Consider the following 21,650-nt stretch of genomic DNA (forward strand, 5'->3'; position numbering starts at 1 on the left):
AATTAATGTTCAGTTATGTCATTTATTGACATGGAAAAATCTTTTTTGAAAGAGAAAAATGAATTTCACGAAATATGTTTGAGATACTACTGACACACATGTTCATAAGTAAGATGATAGGCACGAGTATAAAAATTTGAAGACAGGTGTAAGTGGGAAAACAAACTTTTGGAATAATTTGCATATGGACAAAATTTGTCCTTGGAATTGGGTGAAATTACTTAAATAATAAGTTGAATAAATTATGATTAAACTAATAAGAACAGATCCTATACATTGATGGAGGGAAGTGGACACTGGTCAAATGATGGATGCTGGCACATTGTATGCCTGAAACCCAATCATAAAGTACCTTGTAATTCATGGTGACTAAAATTAAAAAGAAAGAAGCTATGATTGAACCCAATTTACTCCATAAAGTAACTTGTAATTCATGGTGACTAAAATTAAGAAGAAAGAAGTTATGATTGAACCCAATTTACTCCAGTCTTCAAAGTTCTGGTGGAAGAGTCATCAAAAGAGATTGAAAATGAGCCACTAAGTTAAAAAGTGTTGCTACATTATCCTTTACCCAGTAACTACTGTTGTCATTAAGTGCTAATAAAGGAAGGTCCAGTGATAAAAACAGACAGTGTGTCCATGGACCTAATACCATGACAGGCGTGGTTGTCCTGCCCAAGGACAATAACTCTATAGCTGGGAAGTGGACAAAGGCTAGTGAGAGAAATGGTTAACACACAACCCTTGTGTGCAGATAATCTGCTTAAACAGTCTGCTATAGAAGAAAGAAAAATCGAGCAGGGCAGAGATTTGTTTTTATTTTGTCATTCTTAATTAAGATAATGATGACATTCGTAGGTCATCAAAGTTAAGAACTTTTATTAGATATTTGACAACTTTCTTACCAATTCCAAACTCTCTTCTTTTTCTCTACTTTTCCTAGACTATGGATGGATTTTAAATCAGCTTTTATATTAAAATATATTAACACAAAATATTCTTTCTCAAGAAATAAAACTTTCTCAAACTTATGGCATATAATGACCACTTAATCTCTGTCCCTGAAATTGCAATTATTTAAATTTCATATTGCCAGTAACTTTATTCTTTCCAACCAGTGAAATCCTTCTTCTTGTTACACTTTCCATTTGTGTATCCACCAATAGCTTCCAACTTTTAAAAGTAAAGGGATATATATATATTATTTCATAAAGTCATAAATTTATGAGATAAAGGAAATAAAAATTTATTTATTTAATTCCCTAGACTATGGCATTCACAATCTCCAGATTTTTCTTGCTTCACTGGCGCCTAGCAGAGTGTCACATGATAGGCATTCAGTACATATTGGTTGAATAAGTGATTAAATACATGGATGATGGATAAAAACACAACGCCCATTCTCAAGAGACCACTAAAGAGTTCACAATGAGGAATTGGCATTCTATATAATACACATGTGCTTGAAATTCCAACAGTAGAAAATCATATGACATCCACCCAGCCCACACACTAGAATGTGAAATGTCAGTAAATTACAATCTGTCTTCTTGACTAATGAATCTGTCTATAAATTTGGAACATTGTTTTAGATTTTATTATAATTGCTTTATATAAATTTGAGTATAATTTCAATACTGGATTTTTCTAAAAAGATAAAGTTCACAAAAGTCTTTTGAATGATTCAATATATAAAATCTAAAATTTAATTTTAGGTGAAAACAAACTAAATTTAACCCATATGAAACATTTCACAGTGTCACTTCACTAAGTTTTTTGTGTGAGGAAGCCTTAAAACTCTTCTAACCAAACTAGTTTCATGATATAAAACCCTGTTTTAATGTTTTTCAGAAAGTTTCTATCCACTCTTTGCCAGAATAGAGTCCTGTGATGGGTAACAAACTCTTCTGAGTTCTAACTCTGAATGTTAAAATTCTAAATTCTAGAAAATTATTTCTAATTAGTTCTTATAATTTAAGGTAATCCATTTCAACTATTTATAATCAGTTGCTTTTAGCCACTACTTAAACTAGGACTCCCCCCACATTTCTTTTTTTTTGTGGTTAGTGGGATAAGTAGAAATTTGGAGGAATAAATGTATATAAGTATCTTTGGATCTGAGGAAAAGCTGAAAATATTATTCATGTCACTGTCAAACATAAAATGATATTAAAAATTCTTTGTAAGTGAATAGAGGTGTTAAATATTTTATTTATTGATTTGTATAACAACTGTTCGATGAATGTGTTAGATATAATGAGAGGTGCTGAATATTCAAGAAGAATAATTATTATAATAGTCTGCATTGAGTTTTTTGATTAATAAGGAAGATGGAAATAGGAAATAAATAAGTGTTGCAAATTATTTCAAAGTCATGACAGATCAAATAGTGTCCAGTGAATTTTGAAATATGAATGAGTGTCAAAATGGGTAAAAATATTTCAGGCATTATGGAGAAGCTGAGAATCCAAAATGGAAAACAATAATAAAAAAAAGCCAGCTGAAAGATTTGTCTGAGGACAGAGACCCTCCATCTACCTCTGGCAGTATCTGCATATTTCTGGAGGCCCTGAACTTTTATTTTATTTGGAAAAAATTCCAAATGCACCATACCAGAGGGAAAGTCAGATCAGATATGTCCTATAGTCCGAGACCTCTCAAAGGAAAATAAAGGCCTTCGTTTGAAAGAAGGAAATGACAAAGAAATATAACCATCTCTATCTTGGACTTGAGAGAAAAGAAAGAAGCTTTCTCATAATTCATAACCACAAGTAAGCCTAATTGAGGTTAAATCAGAATCCCAGTCATCATATCTCAAAAATATCTAAAGTCAGAAATTAGTTTAATATTATTATGAGTTCAAAGTTTTCTCAACTGCCTGGAGGGTGAACATCTTCTTGAAGATAAAAATTAGTTCCTGCTTGCAGAAAATCACTGAATTTATGAGTGAACTATGGTCACTATGAGTGAACTATGCAGCCCTTTACATTCCCATATATATAATTAGAGTTACATAGATGTTTGTAAGGAATAAATAGTATGCTTAATATTTTTATATAGTATTATAAAGTATAATTTTTTATATTTTTGACATTTAAAAATAATTTTGAAAACAAACATAAAATATAGAACAGTTTAAAAGTTAGAGAGAAACCTAGAAAATAAAAATAAAAGTTAATTTCATTAAATTGAATAAACTAGAAATGCTTATGAAGATTTGATAAAGAATCAAAAGTACTTCTAGAAATAAATAATTTAGATAAGACAATATTTTAAAATACTATATTTAATGGAGCTAAGGGTAGAAATAATGAAGTAGGAGGGAATACAAAGAAATTTATAAAATGAAACATTGATGGAAAATATGAAGAGTTTAGAGCTCTAGAGAGGATGTTGAGAATTTTATCATAAAACATAACCATAATTTTAAAGTTCTAGATGAGGTAAAAGATAATTTTGGAAGAGATAGTGGACATTGTGTTTTGGATACCCAAATTTGACCCTAGAACAGGAAAAGGCAGATTGAGTTTAGGATAGTTATTGAATGGAGGGAATGTTGAAAGTGGTAAGAGAATTCACTGGCTGATTTTGGTACTATACGTGTAAAAATAATACATATAGAATATGATACATAATACATATAGAGTACATATACGTAATACATGTAAAGGATGATACATAGAGTGCAAAAGTAATTGATAGCTCTAAAAATGAGGGAAAAGAGAAGAGAATAATTTTTTAAGAGATAAATTCTAGTTTACGTATATGGAAGAAATGATAGAATTACCAAATGCATCATCTTGCAATTCCAGTGTAATAATTCAGGCAAAAGTTATTAGTAGATGCTGAAACTTTGTAATGAAATGTAGTTGTAGAACAGGATATTCCCAAGAATTTACAGTGTAAATCTGAAATTATTTGTTTTAGGGAAATTACTTTTAATATAGGAACATCGGGCACTTGCCACCTTAATCAAATTACAAATTTAGCAACACTCTGATGTAAAATAACATGAACACATGTCATTTATGTATTATTGTATAAAATATTTTACTTAAATCTAATTGCTAACAAGGAATGAGAAGAATCCATGTTGCCAACAATAATATTATGGAAAAGGATAGAATGTTTTAGATCGGTACAACTGAAAGATAAGAAAAAGTGTAATTAAAAAATTCTGGTTTCCATATTAAAAAAGAAAAACAATTAACTTCCTAGCAAGAGGAATAGACCTGAGAAAGCCGAATTGCTTGTATAGATAATAAATTATCACAAATTATGGGGTGACTGGTGCTCCTTCTGATATTGTCCTTTGCCTCCAAGGCAATGTCTCCAAAGGTCCCTCACCTCAAGGAGAATCCTTGGATGTACCATCAACTGGGCAGCATTGTCCAGATGGCTCGGGAGGAGTATCAGAGAGGGATCCAACAGACATCAACAAAGGCGATTTCACGCATCTGTGGTATATAGAGAAACCGGTCGAGGGTATGGACAATATCAATCAGTAATACAGCTTGCACATTGGGTTATTGACCCAGAAATATTAGGTTGTGGGGATGGAGGTGAGGGGCATGATTAGGTTGATTAGAGCTAACATGGGGCTGAAGCAATTGCACAGCAGGTAGGACATTTGCCTTGCATGCGGCCGACTGGGGTTCTATTCCTCTTTCCTCAGAGAGGCCATCAAGCTACCGAAAGTATCCCGCCCACACAGCAGAGCCTGGCAAGCTCCCCGTGGCATATTTGATATGCCAAAAACAGTAACAACAAGTCTCACAATGGAGACATTACTGGTGCTCGCTTGAGCAAATGGAAGAACAATGGGATGACAGTGCTACAGCGCTACAGAGCTAACATGGTAACAGAAGTGGAGGGTCTGTAGCACGTGATCAGTAACCGTATGTACCCAAACCACAGCTGCAAACATCTAAATAATGTGGTGATGGGTTGCAGGGAAGGAGGATCAGTGCAGAGGGCATCCAGGTACAGGGGTAGAGGGGTCATGAGTACTTTGGTGGCGAGTTCTGTGCGGTAACTTTGTATGTCAACAGTATAAAGCAATATTGTGGGATACTACCCAAACTATGAATAAGAATTTTTTTAAAAAAGAAAGTTTGGAGTTGTTCCTTAAAATTTTGTCTTCCAATAATTATTTGCAGACTGGAAATATATGTACAAATATGTACAAATTGAGAAGCTTCTTAAATGAATCATAATAAAACTACAAAAATTTAAAAAAGGAGTGGCGGGAGGGATACTGGGAACTTTGGTGATGGAGATTGGGCACTAGTGGAGGAATGGGTACTTGATCATTGTATGACTGAAATGTAATCATAAAAGTTTGTAAGTCTGTAACTATCTTATGGCGATTCATTAAAAATGTTTAAAAAATTAAAAAAGTAAGAATACAGACAAGAATTGTTTCTGAACAATTAGGTGATATATTAATTTTTATCAGGTGCATATGGTGCCCAAGCCTGTGTGCTGCTTGTATCCACGTGGCCAAGCACATGTGGTGCCCATGCACATGTGTTGCCTGCATCTCCCCTTTGTGACATGTACTTTCATGCTTTCTATCTAATGCTGGGATGTGTATAGGGGTTCTCTACCTTTGGAGAAGCCCACGTAGTTCTTTCTTGAGTGTTTCTCTTTCTCCCTCTCTCTCTCGTGATCTCTCCCTCTAATTCTCTCTCTCTCCTTCCCAATCATCAGAAACCTCCAAATAAAATGTTTTTATTGCAAAAAAAGCATTTTTTAAATCAATGTTAAATTTCTTGGATGATTAGTGTAGGAGCTTTTCTTAGGAACTTTGTGATGATGTTTTCAAAGATGAAATATCGTATTCTTGGCAACTCCCCTGTAAATGATCCAGATGAATTATGTATATACATCCACATATATGTGTTTATATATGTATATGAAAATATGTTTGTCAATAAGGCTATAAAGTATTTGATTTGAACAAGTAAATTAACAAGGCATTTTAATGCTTGCAGTGTAATTACTTTCAGAGAATTTGGAGTTCTCTCTTTATGGTGAAGTTAGGGTAAAATATTCGTGAAATGATTGTTTTAAGCCCCATAATTTGCAAATGCGAGATTATTTTATGGAAGCCTTGGAGGATGGATTGGAGAAAAATCATGGTCAGAGGCAGGAAGCCAAGGAAGAAACTGTATATCAGAGGAGAGATGATAAAAGTCTGTTTCCTGAGAAGACAGGAGAGAAAAGGGTGAGAGGGATTTGGGGAGCTACTGAGATTTCTGGGGATGACTGAGGATGGGTCTAGGTGGTTTCCAGATGGCTGGCTAGAGGGTCGTCATTCACTGTGAGGAGAGCATGTGGGTGTGGTCTCTCTGGATATGTGCATAAAGAAAGTGGCTATTTAGATTTTATACTTGACAATGAGCTGAGCAAGGAACTAGATTTTTGTGAACAGTCCCCATTTAGGTGATACATATAGATGGTAGGAGAGGTAGTGAATTCGAGGACAAAGTCAGAAGGCAGCGAAGGATACACCTGGGGTACTTCTGGCTGCAGGTGGTCAAAGCAAGCTCAGTCCAGAAAAGAGACATGTGAAACTGAAGAAGATTGAATGATGATTGATTCTAGGAAGGAAGGAACGAATGATTGATATCAGCTGGCCTCTTAGACGGCAAGGTAAATATTGTTGAGGACTGTTATTTGGCCGCCAGATATTTCTCATGGCTTATGTTCCATTTGTTTGATTTCATTACAAAAGTTCCAATTACTCATAATTTGACCTGCATTTTCTTTTCCTGGTCTTGCTCTAATTTACTGTTTATTCAACCCAGAAGTGGGTTTTAATTTTTTTTTCAGAACTGAAATGGTAGAATTTGGTATAATTCGTTCAGCAACTAGATGAGTAAGGAGAATAGTAATAAATAAATAGTTGTCAAATATTATAATTTGCTCCATATTACAGTCTGGTTAATTACCTAAAGGTTTAGCTAAAATAATTTGAAGCAATATTCGATTTTTAGAACATTTAATGCCTTTCTTCTTTAACTAGATATTGACATTTTAAAAGGCATATATCTGCATTTATTTTAAAAATGGACAGTTCTAACATGATTTAGATGAATGAGAATGTATGTACAGGACTTTCAATTTGGCATTTAAATGAGTTTTCCTGGGACTTAATACCTTTTTTTTTCTTGAAATGGGCACATCTTTTGGTTAATTATTATAGTATCACAATTTCATTATTAGAATGGCGATGTATTATAGCATTATACCACTTTTCCCTTTAAAGCTAATTAATAGTTTGGGATAAATGCTAGGTTACTTTGGACTATGATGAGTCATAAACTTGATTCTAAGTGACTTCACATTTAATAAGGATTTTTTTCACTTGCTTAGACATCACAGTGGAAGAATAGATCTTGTACTCTGCCGCTCAGTGCCCTGGCTTCTATTAGCACAGAGGCAGGGTGGTCTGGAGGAATAATTCAGATCCAGGCCCAGGTGTAGCTTTCATTTCATCCATCCATATCCTATGCACAACAATTTAATTAGCCAATCACATGGCCTCAATGTAATTTTAACAGGTATAGAGATATATAGGAAAGCACGTGGATAAATTTGATACTGATAGGTTTTAGTGTAGCAGAACTTTTCACTTATTTTCCTATATATTTGCAAGTAAATAAGTCAACCTATCCAAATAGGTGTGTTTCTATATATTTTTAGAATCAAGTGAGCATAATATTTACGCATTGTTTTTTAAAAGAAAGAATAGAATCTTATCTTAATTTTCACTTGGAAAGCCATCAGCCCCTTCATAGAAATACAGAGCATCTCTGCTGAGCCATCAGCTCCCAGTTTGTGTTCAGATGCAAGCATTTCCAATCTCTTGATTTGTGTTTTTTATCTTTCCTACACCACTTAATTCTGACAATGATCTTCTTGCCCCAGAAAATAAACAAAGCAAATTTACTTGATTTTAACGCTCAATTTAACTTCCATCATTGTCTTCCACAACCAACACCTTTTGCATGATGGTATAAACCACTGTCTAGCTCTTTGGATTGTACATTTTGGGAACCTTTCCCTCTGTTATTTAATTCCCACTTTTCTACCCTGATTTTCACTTGTAGCTATGTAGTTCATTGAGAGTGACATTTATGTTTTATTCATTACAAAAATCCTATATTTTTCCTTTCTAGGAGTTAGTGCAGCAACTTTCACTAATATATATTCCTTTGATAAATTAAAAAAGTCATACTTGTTATGATGATTAAGAATGAAAGCTTCTAGACTGGTTATTTGGGTTTTAATATTTGCTCTGTTTACTATACCTTGGGCTGGAGCGATAGCATGCAGATGACCTGGGTTCGATTCCTCCACCCCTCTCCGAGAGCCCGGCAAGATACCGAGAGTATTGTGCCTGCCCAGCAAAGCCTGGCAAGCTACCTGTGACATATTCGATATGCCAAAAACAATAACAGCAAGTCTCACAATGGAGATGTTACTGGGCCCGCTTGAGCACATTGATGAACAACAGATGTCAATGCTGCTATGCCTTGGATTGGAGTGACAGCACAGCGGATAGGGCATTTACCTTGCACACGTGACTGACCTGGGTTCAATTCCTCCATCCCTCTTGGAGAGCCCGACAAGCTACCTAGAGTATCCCGCCCACACGGCAGAGCCTGGCAAGCTCCCTGTGGTGTATTAAATATGCCAAAAACAGTAACAACAACATATCCAAATACGTGTGTTTTCTAAACACACAAGTCTCAGAATGGAGATGTTACTGGTGCTTGCTCGAGCAAATCTATGATCAATGGGACAACAGTGCTTTACAGTGCTATACTATGGCTTGTTGCATGCTAGTGTAGCCTAATGGCATCTGCTCACTCTCAGTGGAGACGTTGTTACTGGTGCCCACTCGGCAAATCGGTGAACAAAAGGACAGTGCTACAGTGCTACAATGCCTTATCACCTTGGGCAAATTAATTACTATTTCCCTCCTTCAGTATCTTCATTTGTAATATGGTATGTTTTATTGAGTGGTTCATTAAACTACTGATTTATAGCATCTAACACCCTTAGGTTACAGCAAATATTTGCATTTTCATTTTTAAGACTGAAACTTAAAAATTTATTTCCCTTTGTCTTCTTTTATGTAATATCTTCTTCATCTTACCTTTATGTAATTAACTGTCCACAATGAAATTTTTATACAAAGTGTGTTTTCAAACTCTGACTAGCATCCAAAGTGAGCTAGGCAGTAATTGTCTCCTTTTCCTGAATAGGTATCCAGGTCTCCAGAGTTGTGAGTAAGTAGAGTAATGAAGGGTACTTTAGGTTTGACCTTTGCTCTGTACCTTCTAAGTTACAAGGTCTTGGGTGAGGTGTCCTTATTGTGTGTAAATGGAATAATTACAGTGCATTGCCCCCCATATAACCTTCTCTCAAACACCTACACACCTTCACCACAAAAATGCTGTGAACTTTGAGTTAATTCATAGAGAATTCTAGGCAACACCTGGCATGTTATCATCAGGGGATATTAAAGTTATATATTATCCCACAGATTCTTTTAATATTATTTTATACATTTTAAACCTGAATTTCATAATGCTGTTGACGTGGTCTTCTATTTGTCAGCACTGAAACATCCCCCTTATGTGTAGATTTTTCCTAAAGCATAGAGTTTCATTACCTATGATTTCTGGATTTTAAAGACATCTTTAATATCTTTAATATTTAATATCAAATATTAATTAATAAATATAAATATTAATTTAATATCTGAACTAGTAACTAGAAAGTGCTTAATGGATATATAATGATTGATTATTTCAAACTAGCTTAATCCTACTTTCTGTAGAGACTAGAAATGAATGGGCAATCATAGAATTTATGTAGAGTTTTCTTTAGGGATAAGTTACTCCTAGCTCAGTGCCTGCATGTTGCTCCTAGAATTGCTAGGGGTTCAAGCGGTGCTGGGGTTGATCCTGAGTCAGTCACATGCAAAATATGCACACTTGTCCTTTAAACTGTCTCTCAGGTTCTGAACTAGATTAAAAAAAAAACGAAAAACAGAACCTTGGTCTTTGTAGGACTTCTGTCTTACTCTATTGAATGGATGATATTTCTGGAGAACTCAGTCTTCCTGTTTACCTTAATTAATAATTGCTAAATTATTTTAAAATAGCCAACTCTTTTGTATAAATGGGGCCTGATAATGATAATGCTGATAATAATGCTGATATGTAGAAAAGAGACTGTATTCATTGGTGTGTACTGAGCTGTTGGGAGCGTTTCCCTGGGAGCTGTCTCCTATCTGATGTATGCAGTTCATTTACTCTGTACTTTCCTTCCTAAATTTTAGTAATTGCAAAACATCTGAGGAGCTTGGGGTGGGCAAAAGAAAAAAAACACTCAAATGTGTTTTTAGAGTATCTTAGTGTTAGTAATTTTGGGGAAAGAATATTATGTCCCTTGTTATTAAGAAAATCGGTGATTTGCAATTTAATTTGAAAAATGCCCGTAAACATAGAGTATGCCATAAAAACTTTCTTTTTAATTTTAGAAAAAGTTGAATTGTGCAAAATCATGACTGATATTGATCCAGTGAGCAAGAAAATGGAGAAAGAAAATCAAGATCAAGGCAAGATCAGGTACTACGCAAATACTTGCTTTTCTTCTACTTTGTCAAACATTTCCTGACCAATTGTCATGGTTTCTCAAGTCCATTAACACCCTAGGCATGAGGCTAATTTATCCTTCTGCTTTAGTCCCTAGAAGTGTATCAATTATCAAAATTGTAGTTTTCAGTTCAATTAACTTTTGAACCAGAGGATGTCTGAGTAGTTAAGCAAGCCATCTGGGTTTTACAGTGCATAAGCTCATATCCAATTTGTGGCTTTCTTGAGAAAAATGCCATATTTTATGATAATATTACATAAGTTTTGAATTTTAATAACTCATCTGCAGCAATTATGAACAAAGTTAAGTTATAATTTTTCTATTTCAATTTAATAATTTAAAGTTTGTCTTTTTTCCCTAACAGAAGGTGAGACTGCTTCTCTCTAGAGCATTGTTTGAGGCATGAATTTTGAGAACTGCTTTTGCTTCTCAAAGGTGATGGGTCTGTTCTCTCAGTATATAGAGCCCATCATCTTCCAGATAACTTTTAAATCTGTATATAGCTGTCGGACTTAAAGCTACAGATACAAGCGTTAAAGTTTCTTCAGCACATTTTGTAGGAACATTATACTCGAAGAAAGTAAACACTGCCTTGTTAAAATATATTTTTACTGGCTTATTTTACATCAGTTCATTATGTAACGTGATCAGAAATTTAGGGTAATTTACACAGTTATAAATAATAAGTACTTGAAAAAATGTTGCCAAAGCTATAAGGAATCTCGTGGATCTGCCAAATTTTGGTATGAACTGTACTTAATTCTAGAGGATTTATGCTCAGTGGTTTAAGTGTAATGTGATACTCAAATTTTAGAGTAGATGTACAGCATTAAATACTGAGGTTTTGATTTTTATCCACAAGTGGAGATTTGAAATAAAAAATACAGATAAAAAATAAAAAAAGAAATGTCACATTAGGAATTAATCAGTTTAAGAAAAGTTCTCTTCTGTCTTTATTTAGTTGAAGCCAAGATCCAGTTGGGTCCAACAAGAATGGTCACTGTTGAAAGAGTAGTTGATAAGGCAATTTAATCAAATTACTTAGAATTTCAAGTGAGCCTTCAATAACTAGAAAAGTCAGCTGAACTCATTTGAAAAGCTGCCATTGCAGTAGACTTTGATGGAGTTGATAATTCAAGGGGACAGAATAATAACTTAGGGACAAGTTGAACAGTTGTTAAAAATAAATCTGATCAGGTATAATATCTTTCAGCATATTTTTCTCAAGAGAGTTGTGTATTTCCCAAAGAACTGTTTCTTCAGCAGCTGATGAGGATAAAGGTCTCTTGACACCTGAACTTCCTACTTTTTAATGAAAGCATGTCTTGTTTAATGAGGAAGATCAACACCCTTTGAAATTAAGAGCAAGTGCATGTACTTCCAGTGACAGCCCAGGGCATCCAAAGCTGGAACTTCAATCCACCTTGGCTGCCTTTTTTATTTACAGCTAGCTTGTGGCCAGTAACTTGTTTCCTACCTTCGAAGTTAGCTGCATTTCATTAATGTTAGAAGTATGATGGGATGGAGAGGCAGAGACAAATGAGTGTTCAGGGGACATGGTGCCGACAGGATTTCAGAAAACCAGTGCCTAACTAGACAAATAAAATGTCATGAGACTGGGATTTTTCTTGACATCTTCTTTGCCATATATTGGAAATAAGGAAAACCAGCCATAAGAATTTAAACAACAGGAAGGAAAATAGGATTGCAGGGAGGCGATTGGCAGCTGCCAGCACAGGAATGGAGCATGAATTTCCAAACTCTTTGTGAATCACTTGAAAGGTTTCTTTTCTGCTGAAGACAAATAGAACCCGGCAAAGGAAGTCATATATAAAATATTTACAATACACTTGAAGATTCCTTGGAAAATACTAACTTTTAAAGGAACACAATATTTTTAGGTAGACTATAAATACAAGCCTAACAAAAGAAGTTTTTAGACAAAATATAAAGAAATATGATAGACTCTTACAAATATTTCTTTTCCCCCAATTTCTGAATTGAAGAGAACAAGCCTTTTTCTTTTCAAACTTAATTTCAAGGAAGTAAAGTTCTTCAAATATATTTGAATTCTAAATTCATCATTAATTTTCATAGATCAACATATTATTCTTATGACAATGATGACAAATGTGAGTGTATTCAAATGACCATTTTACATCAAGGAAATTTACTTATTACTTACTTATTCATTGATGCCTTTTTTTCAGTTGATACTATTTGGTGCAGGCTGGAGTGATAGATAGCACAGCGGTAGGGCGTTTGCCTTACACACAGCCGAACTGGCCTACCCAAGTTCAATTCCTCCATCTTCGATTTCTCTACCCCTCTTGGAGAGCCCAGCAAGCTACCAAGAGTATCTTGCCCTCACGGCAAAGCCTGGCAAGCTCCCCTTGACATATTCGATATGCCAAACACAGTAACAACAAGTCTCACAATGTTACTGGGCCCGCGTGAGCAAATTGATAAACAATGGGAGGACAGTGACAGTGACTGTTTGGTGCATTTTACAGTATGCCAGTTGAATTGGGGATGGGGAATGATATTCCCCTTTCTGGTTTTTATTTATTTATTTATTTATTTATTTAAATTTTTATTAGTGAAACCCCATGAGGTACAGTTGTGGAAATTACAAGTTTTTGTGCTTGGGTTTCAGTTATACAATGATCAAGTACCCATCCCTCCACCAGTGCCCATTCTCTACCCCCAATGATCCCAGTATCCCTCCCACCCCTCACCCCCCACACCCCCGCCATCCCTCCTCTGTGGCAGTGAATTCTCTTTTGTTCTCTCTCCTTTTGGTTGCTGAAGTTTGCAAAAGAGGCATTGGGTGGCAATCATGTTCGGTCTATAGTCTACTTTCAGCATGCATCTCCCATCCCAGGAGGTCCTCACAACACCCTTTACTTGGTGTTCCCTTCTCTGTCTGAGCTCCCCTTTCTCCTAACATGTGCGGCTGGCCTTCAAGCCATGGAGTGAACCTCCTGGTCCTTATATCGACTATTCTTGAATGTTAGTCTCCTATTTTGTTACTTTATGTTCCCCAGGTGAATGCAATCTTTCTATGTCTATCCCTTTCTTTCTGAGTCATTTCGCTTAGCATGATACTTTCCATGTAGTACCACTTGTATGTAAATTTCATGACTTCATCTTTTTCTAACAGCTGTATAGTACTCCATTGTATAGATGTACCAAAGTTTCTTTAACCAGTCATCTGTTCTTGGGCACTCCTTTAATTTAGGGAAAGAACCTGAGTTTCACTGAGTTTTGTGATCTGTGGGCATTTCCTGTTATGTACCAGTTTATATTTAAGATATTCTGATTGCATTTAATTAAAGAATGAGCATATCTTAAATAATGATAGAATTCCTCATGACATATCACATTTGTGTTGACATAACTGTCATTCCAGCCTCATGTTTGAAAAATATTTTCCTTAAGTGGGTAAATTATTGCACTGTAGCACTGTTCTCCCGTTGTTTATTGATTTGCTCGGGTGGACCCAGTAACGTCTCCATTGTGAGACTTGTTCTTTCTGTGTTTGGCATAATATATATATCATGGGTAGCTTGCCAGACTTTGCTCTGCGGACAAGATACTCTCAGTAGCTTGATGGGCTCTCCGAGAGGGGCGGAGAAATTGAACCCGGGTGGGCCTCATGTAAGGCAAACACCCTACCCGCTGTGCTGTCGGCTCCTTAAACCCTGTACTATTTTTGTGCCCCCCTAAAATAACCTCAAATATGAAAAATTACTAAAGAAAATAGCCTTTATCTTTGAAAACACCTGAGAGAAAGTCAGAGAGGAGCTGGTGTCTCCGTGCTAAGCCAGGCGGTTGAGCGTGCTCACAAGGGGACATTATGTGAAATCACAGGACACACATTGATAGAATCTTGGTAAACTCTCCAGATGCATATGTGGGCACGAGGATGGACACGCACATGCCAGCAAACACACCTGGGTGCTCGGTCCTGCTCTGTGGCCTGTGCCCCGGGGTGGCCCCAACCTTCCCTGCCAAGGGAACAGGCACCGTGCTGACCCTCTAAGGAAGAACTTCTCATTAGTCAGAGGGCCAGGAGCAAGGGGGGAGTGAGCTGCACTTCCTGAACATGGTCTGACCACTGGTTGTTTCCACGGCAAACCCCCACAATTCCTCACTGTGCACCCCAACAAAGGCCCTGGGCTTTTGAAGGCAGTATACAGCCAGATCCAGTGGAAGCTCGACCCAACCTTAGGAGCTGGACACACAGGTCACCCGGCCTCCTGGCAGAGTGGGCGCAGGTGGCTGGCGGGTGGGAGAGACCCAGACCCGGGCAACCCTCTGATGCTCAGAAGCATCTGGGACAGTCTCTGAAGTGATCAGTCAAGAGGCAGGAGCACTCTGCCTACACCACTACTGTGGCCATCTGCGACTCAGCCAGATGCTGCCCTGAGAGGTGACCTCAGGCCGTGATGGATAGTCCCTTGGATGAAAAGTCAAAGTATGAAGAGGATGAGCCCCCAGAGCCGGAGATGGAGGCCTGCCTGGCAGGGGATGCACTAAGCGCTCTCCCAGTAGGCATCGGGGCCAGGGCTCACTGACCTCTGAAGAGGAGAGGAAAGACGTGCTCCAGTGCTTCCCGAAAGGAGCACTCCCCATTGGCTTTTGTGGCAGTTGCTGGGGCCAAACAGGGAAGGGGCTCATATTAAAATCTCTCATTACCTTCTGTTGGATCATAGGTGAGAAGATTCTATGCCTGAAATCTGAAACCCATTGTAAACAACTTTGTAAATCATGCTAATTTTTTTAAACAGCTAGACATTATTTCATTACCTGGAAATTATTGATAAGAAATCGATTGTTTGAGCTTGGCGATATAAATAATCAGTAGCCATGGACCAGAGAGACAAAACAAAATCAAAATGAAAACAAAAAACACTGTCCTCCCGTTGTTCATCGATTTGCTCGAGCGGGCCCAGTAACGTCTCCATTGTGAGACTTCTTGTCATTGTGTTTGGCATATGGAATACTCTTGGTAGCTTGCCAGGCTCTCCGAGAGGGGCGGAAGAATCGAACCCAGCTCGGCCAGGCTGGCTGTGCGCAAGGCAAACGCCCTACTGCTGTGCTATCACTCCAGTCCCAGAATCAAAATCAGAATCAAAATAGATCAGTGACTTTTGGTTCCTTTTCTGGTAGCATAAAATATTTCCCATAATTTCAAATCGTGTTTTGCGCAACTGTCTGGATATGCTCATATTTTCCTGTGCCGGTGTGGTTTTCTTTGAACAACTTCACGGGCATGCAATATTGATGTTGTTTAGACAATAAACGGTAGCCCTAGACTTTCAATTTATTGAGTAGATTGAGTGTTTATGTGCCATTTGTGAGAAGTGCCTGGGCCAGTCACAGTGTCCTGCTTGTTCTTTTCTTCACAGGCCCTAGTGTTTTTTAAATTAAAAAATGTTATAAAAACTCCAGAATTTTTGAAGTATTTATATAAGATAACTTTGTTATTTTTGGGGGGCCCATATCATGGTCTCAGGACTTAGTCGTGATGGGGTACAGGGGGCCATATGTGGTAATGGGTATTGAACCTGGGTTAGCCTCATGCAAGACAGGTGCCCTGCTTTATATGGTATCTCTCTGTTCCCTCCAAATATTTATTTTATATTCCATTATTTTATATCTAATTTTTAACAGAAATACATTTAAATTTTGTGAAACCCGAAGATTATACATTTTTAAAAATTACAACTTAAAATAATTTAGTTAAGTATGGTTTACAGCACTGTATATGTTTTAGGGGTTTGAAGTTCACCCCTATTCTACATATATGTTACCGTATTAAATCCAGTACCAAAGTACCATTTCACTTCTAGGCATTTATATGTAATAAAAAGATAATGATGGTTTATTTATCTCTAAAAATTAATTCATAATATGTTTAATAAATATTCAAATATTTTTATCATTTTTAAATTTTAATTTATTTTTTATTTTTTTATTTTTATTTTTTTTTCCCCTTTATTTTATTTTATTTTTTTTAAAGTTGTAGATTTACAATTTTTTGTGCTTTGGTTTCAATTATACAATGATCAGATACCCATCCCTCCACCAGTGCCCATTTTCCACCACCATGGATAATATCCCTCCCACCCCCATCCCCCCATCCCCCCGTCTCTGTGGCAGGGCAATCCCCTGTGTTCTCTCTCTCCTTTCGGGTGTTGTGGTCTGCAAAAGAGGCATTGAGTGGCAAACATGTTCAGTCCATAGTCTACTTTCGACATGCATCTCCCCTCCTAGGAGGATCCTCCAAACATCCTTTATTTGGTGCTCCCTTCTCTATCTGAATAGCCCTTTCCTCTAGGATACCCGGCTGGCCTCTAAGTTATGGAGTAATCCTCCTGGTGCTGATCTCAGCTATTTTAATCATTATTCACCAACAACAAAACATTGAAGCAGTCCAAATATCTAGTAAAACAAGACTGATAAACCATATTGTATTCATACAATGAAATGCTATTTAGTTGGCCAAAAGTATTGTGCATGTTTGTAGAATTCAAAGAAAAACACAGTACATATATTTTGTTTCACTTAGAAATTTTTGTCTTTCTTTTTCTATTTTAAAATTTTATTTGGACACTATGGTTTATAATACTGTTAATAGGCGGAGCCGGTTTCATGCCTGAATCCATAAAGTGCATTGGGAAAAACATAGGCAGGACATTTTATACCATTGAATCTAGAGGCATCGTTAGTGATTCATTGGCATTGGTCAATCATACAGAAGCAAAGATAAATAAAAGGAACTCCATCAAACTAATAAATTTATGCCCTGCAAAAGGAATGATGAAAACCATAAAAAGGCATCCCCAAGACTGGAGAAAATATTTGCCCACCACTAATCTGAGAGAGGGTTAATTTCCAAGATATATAAATCATTGGTAGAACTCAACGATGATGGGCCGGAACATAGTACAGTGGGTAGGGCGTTTACTTTGCATGCAGCCAATCTGGGTTGGATTCCTAGTACCCCTGCCAGAAGTGATCCCTAAGGACAGAGCCAGGAGTAAGCCCTGAGCACTGCCAGGTGTGGTCCCAAAGCAAACAACAGCAAAAAAGGTAAAGAAGAACCTAAACAACAACAACAACAACAACAACAACAACAAAACCTAGCCCCATCAAAAAACTGGGAGAAAGTGATGAGTAGAAATTTCCTCTGAGAATATCTACAGATTGTCAAAGGTAGCACTGTCCTCCTGTTGTTCATGGATTTTGCTTGAGTGGGCACCAGTGATGTCTCCGTTGTGAGACTTATTGTTACTGTTTTTGGCATATAGAATACACCATGGGTAGCTTGCCAGTCTCTGCCATGTGGGCGAGACACTCTCTGTAGCTTGCCGGGCTCTCTGAGAGGGACGGAGGAATCAAACCCGGGTTGGCTGCATGCAAGGCAAATGCCCTACCCGCTGTGCTATCGCTCCAGTCTGTATAGTCAAAGGTATATGAAAATATGCTCAGTATTTATCAGGGAAATGCAAGTTGAAACAACAATGAGATATCTTTTTCCACCAGTGATATGGACACACATCACAAAGACCAAGTACAATCAGCATTGGCATGACTGTGTAGAAAAAGGATGCTTATTCTTCATTCAGTGCTGGTGGCAATGTTGGCTGGTTCAACCCTTTTGGAAAACAATGTGAATGATTCTCAAAATACTAAGAATTTCTCTTCCATAGGACCTAGCAATTTCACTTCATGGTATCTACCCCAGGGTAGATTTAGAAAAGTCATTTGCACTCCTATGTTCATTGCAACACTACTTAACTATAGTCAAAATCTGGAAACAACCTAAGTGTCCAAGACTGGATAAAAAAAACTAAGGTGCAGGCATATTAAGTTATAAATAAAGATGATGTAATGTAATTTGCTGCTACATGGATGTATCTAGAGAATTTGATCATGGAAGTTAGAAGGAGAGGGACAGATACACAATAATCTCCCTTATATGCGAGCTATAAAAGAAACACAGTAAAGAAATTAGAATTTGTCTTTGGTAGGGAGCTTACCATGGTGCAGGTATGGCTGTAGGATGGGATGGGGTAGGGAACAGTAGAACAGTGGTGGAAGGGAGTTGAAAATTTGTTGAAATTGGCAGAATTTCATATTTCTCTATAACCAAATTGTAGGAGCGATAGCACAGTGGGTAGGGCATTTGCCTTGTACATGGCTGACCCTGCCAACCCAGGTTCAATTCCTCCGCCCCTCTTGGAGAACTTAGCTAGCAAACTACCAAGAGTATCTTACCCACACGGCAAAGCCTGGCAAGCTCCCCGTGACGTATTCGATATGTCAAACTCAGTAAAAAGTGTCACAATGGAGACGTTACTGGGCCTGCTTTAGAAAATTGATGAGCAATAGGACAGTGACAGTGACAGTGTTTATATGCAAAATTTTCTTTATCATTATAGTTAATGGGTAATTCGTTTACCTGTTTCTCTGTGATCATATTAATAATTTTGCTTGTTTGTTTGTTTTTGAGGCAAGGGGTGGATGCAGGTGCCAGGGCTCAAACTCTGAACCTCATTCATGCAAAGCATGTGCTCTGCCACTGAGTTAAATCCCAAGCCCTTTATCTTTCCTAACATTCTTCATCTTACCCATTTTTATTTCTTTTGACTGACTTAGCGAAAGATCTCCATTAATGATAGGAAAACATGGTACTTAAAATCTTTTGCAAAACTGAGAAGGAATAAGAGTGATACCTGCCCATTTCTTTGAAATTCTTGTTATTTATTTTTCTTTACCAAGGAAATATTTCTTTTTGTTATCTATGTCCGCAGCTACACAATGCAGCATTACTTTAACCAATACTGAGTACTTAGGGAAGGCATTCTCTTCTCCTACTCTTCCTCATCCTTAGAATTCTGAAGGTACAGTATCTGTTGATAAGAGACTAAGGCCTCCTCACTCTCTCATCCTCTCTCTTTATCTCTCTCTACTTTCTCTCTCTTTGTGATTAGCATGTAAGTTTGTAGTTTGCATTATAAATTGAGACCGTTAAATCACAAAAACTCTAATTTTCTGTTTGGAAACAGTTTTTTTGATTCACCCGCCTTTCCCTGCCTCAGCCTTGAATTTCCCACACTGCAGTCCAATGGGACAGACCATGGTGAGTTTCAATGCAGCAATGCTGCTAGGACAATAATGCTTATTACTTTGCATTGTTTGAACTGCAGAGTTAGGTTGTATTGAACAGCCATTTTCTTTGTCATCACTTTAAATGCTATAGCAAAGGATTAAGAGATCTTAGAAACAACTGTTAATAATACATTTTCAGGCTTTTTAATCTTTAATTTGAATTTTGAGAGTATGGATATTTGTGTATGTGTGTGTGAGAGAGAGAGAGAGAGAGGAAGGGAGGGAGAGAGAGAATATGGAAGATTTTAAGAAATTTAAGGACATATTCTTGCAATTTAAAAATTTGAAAAGTCTCGCTATAGTTTAGTTATTTTTTGGAAGGGAGGAGTGTGGATTAGACCACATCTAGCTCTACTGAGGGATCACTTTTAGCTGGGCTGGTAGACCATAGGTGGTCTGGGATTGAACCCTTGTTGGCCATGTACACAGCAAGCTTTTTACCCATGTACTATTTTGTTCTGGCCTTTGAGATACTGTTTTAAAAATATGATTCCTCAAAAGAAAATACAGATGATTTTTTAAAGTCTCTTAAGTGTGGTTGAGAAACCCTCTCGAACTCGGTGAGCTACTTTAAAACCTAGGGCTCTATTGATTTGGAGAAACTATTTTGTGATACACATTTTCTGGCTCTTTGGAGTATCATTAAGAGAAACTCTTTTTGTAGAGAGGGACTTGACTTTTGGAAGCCACTTTTAAAAACTTTTCAAAAAAAATCCCCTCCTTGGATTTTAATAGCACTAGCTCAATAATTTCTTTTATCTAATGTCAGCTATGTAGCCTTTCTATTCACCCAAGCCATTGATATTTGTAAATATACTGTATGACTGTATACTGTATGGCTGTATACTGTATACTGTATACTATAGGGCTGAGCGATAGCACAGCGGCAGGGCATTTGCCTTGCACGCAGCCAACATGGCCAACCCTAGTTCGATTCCTCTGCCCCTCTCGGAGAACCCAGCAAGCTACTGAGAGTATCTTGTCCGCACGGCAGAGCCTGGCAAGCTACCCGTGATGTATTCGATATGCCAAACACAGTAACAACAAAGTCTCCAATGCAGATGTTACTGGGCCCGCTCGAGCAAATCGATGAACAACGGGAGGACAGTGACAGTGACAGTGACTGTATGGATCTTAAGTTCCACAGTTTAAGCTCTTTTGAGACTTGATAAGATCACTGGGGTCTCTAGCACTATAGAATAAGATGTGGAGATAACTCCCTGAAACCCCATAAAGTTGTGAACCAATGGTAAGTCCACGATAATAAAATGTAAGGGCCAGAGAGATAGCTCAATGAACTGAGCATGCGAGAAACCAGAGTTCACTTTCTGGCATGACCATGGTCTCCTGAGAACTGCCAGGAGTGGGAGTCCAGAGCAGAGAGGTGAGTATAGCTACTACTGGGGGCTCCCCCCAAAAAACAAATTAAAAATATTAAAAAATAACTTACGGACTGCCAAAACTTTTCCTACTTTATCTGTTATAGTAATTCATATTGATAGAAATATGTTTCAATTGCCAAAAGTTTTATGGGAAGATTTCATAATAACACAGGTACTGCTGTGTTCTTTTTCATTTTCTTTTTTGATAAGTCTATTCTTTACCATATTTTTTATTTTTGAACCACTTGTGGCAATACTCAGGACTTACTCCTGGCTTTGTACTTAGGAATTAAATCTTGATGGTTCTCAGGGAATCCATACAGGATGCTGGGGATAGAACCTGGGTCTGCTGCATGCAAGGAAAATAACTTACCTGCTATATTCTTGCTCTGTCCTTTTCTTTTTCGT

At 37.2% G+C, this 21,650-nt stretch overlaps 1 protein-coding gene across 1 annotated transcript in view; it reads left to right on the top strand.

Annotated features, from left to right (window-relative positions):
* The first annotated feature begins 653 nt into the window (after positions 1–653).
* IQCM (IQ motif containing M) overlaps positions 654–21,650 on the top strand; it is a 289,143-nt gene continuing 268,146 nt past the window's right edge. The window contains exons 1-3 of the mRNA XM_056119031.1: positions 654–717; positions 4,324–4,485; positions 10,562–10,649. Of these exons, the coding sequence (XP_055975006.1) occupies positions 654–717; positions 4,324–4,485; positions 10,562–10,649 (314 nt within the window). The remainder of the gene's footprint in view (positions 718–4,323; positions 4,486–10,561; positions 10,650–21,650) is intronic.

This window comes from Sorex fumeus, unplaced genomic scaffold (genome assembly GCF_029834395.1).
Source record: "Sorex fumeus unplaced genomic scaffold, SorFum_2.1 ptg000039l, whole genome shotgun sequence".
Taxonomy (NCBI): domain Eukaryota; kingdom Metazoa; phylum Chordata; class Mammalia; order Eulipotyphla; family Soricidae; genus Sorex; species Sorex fumeus.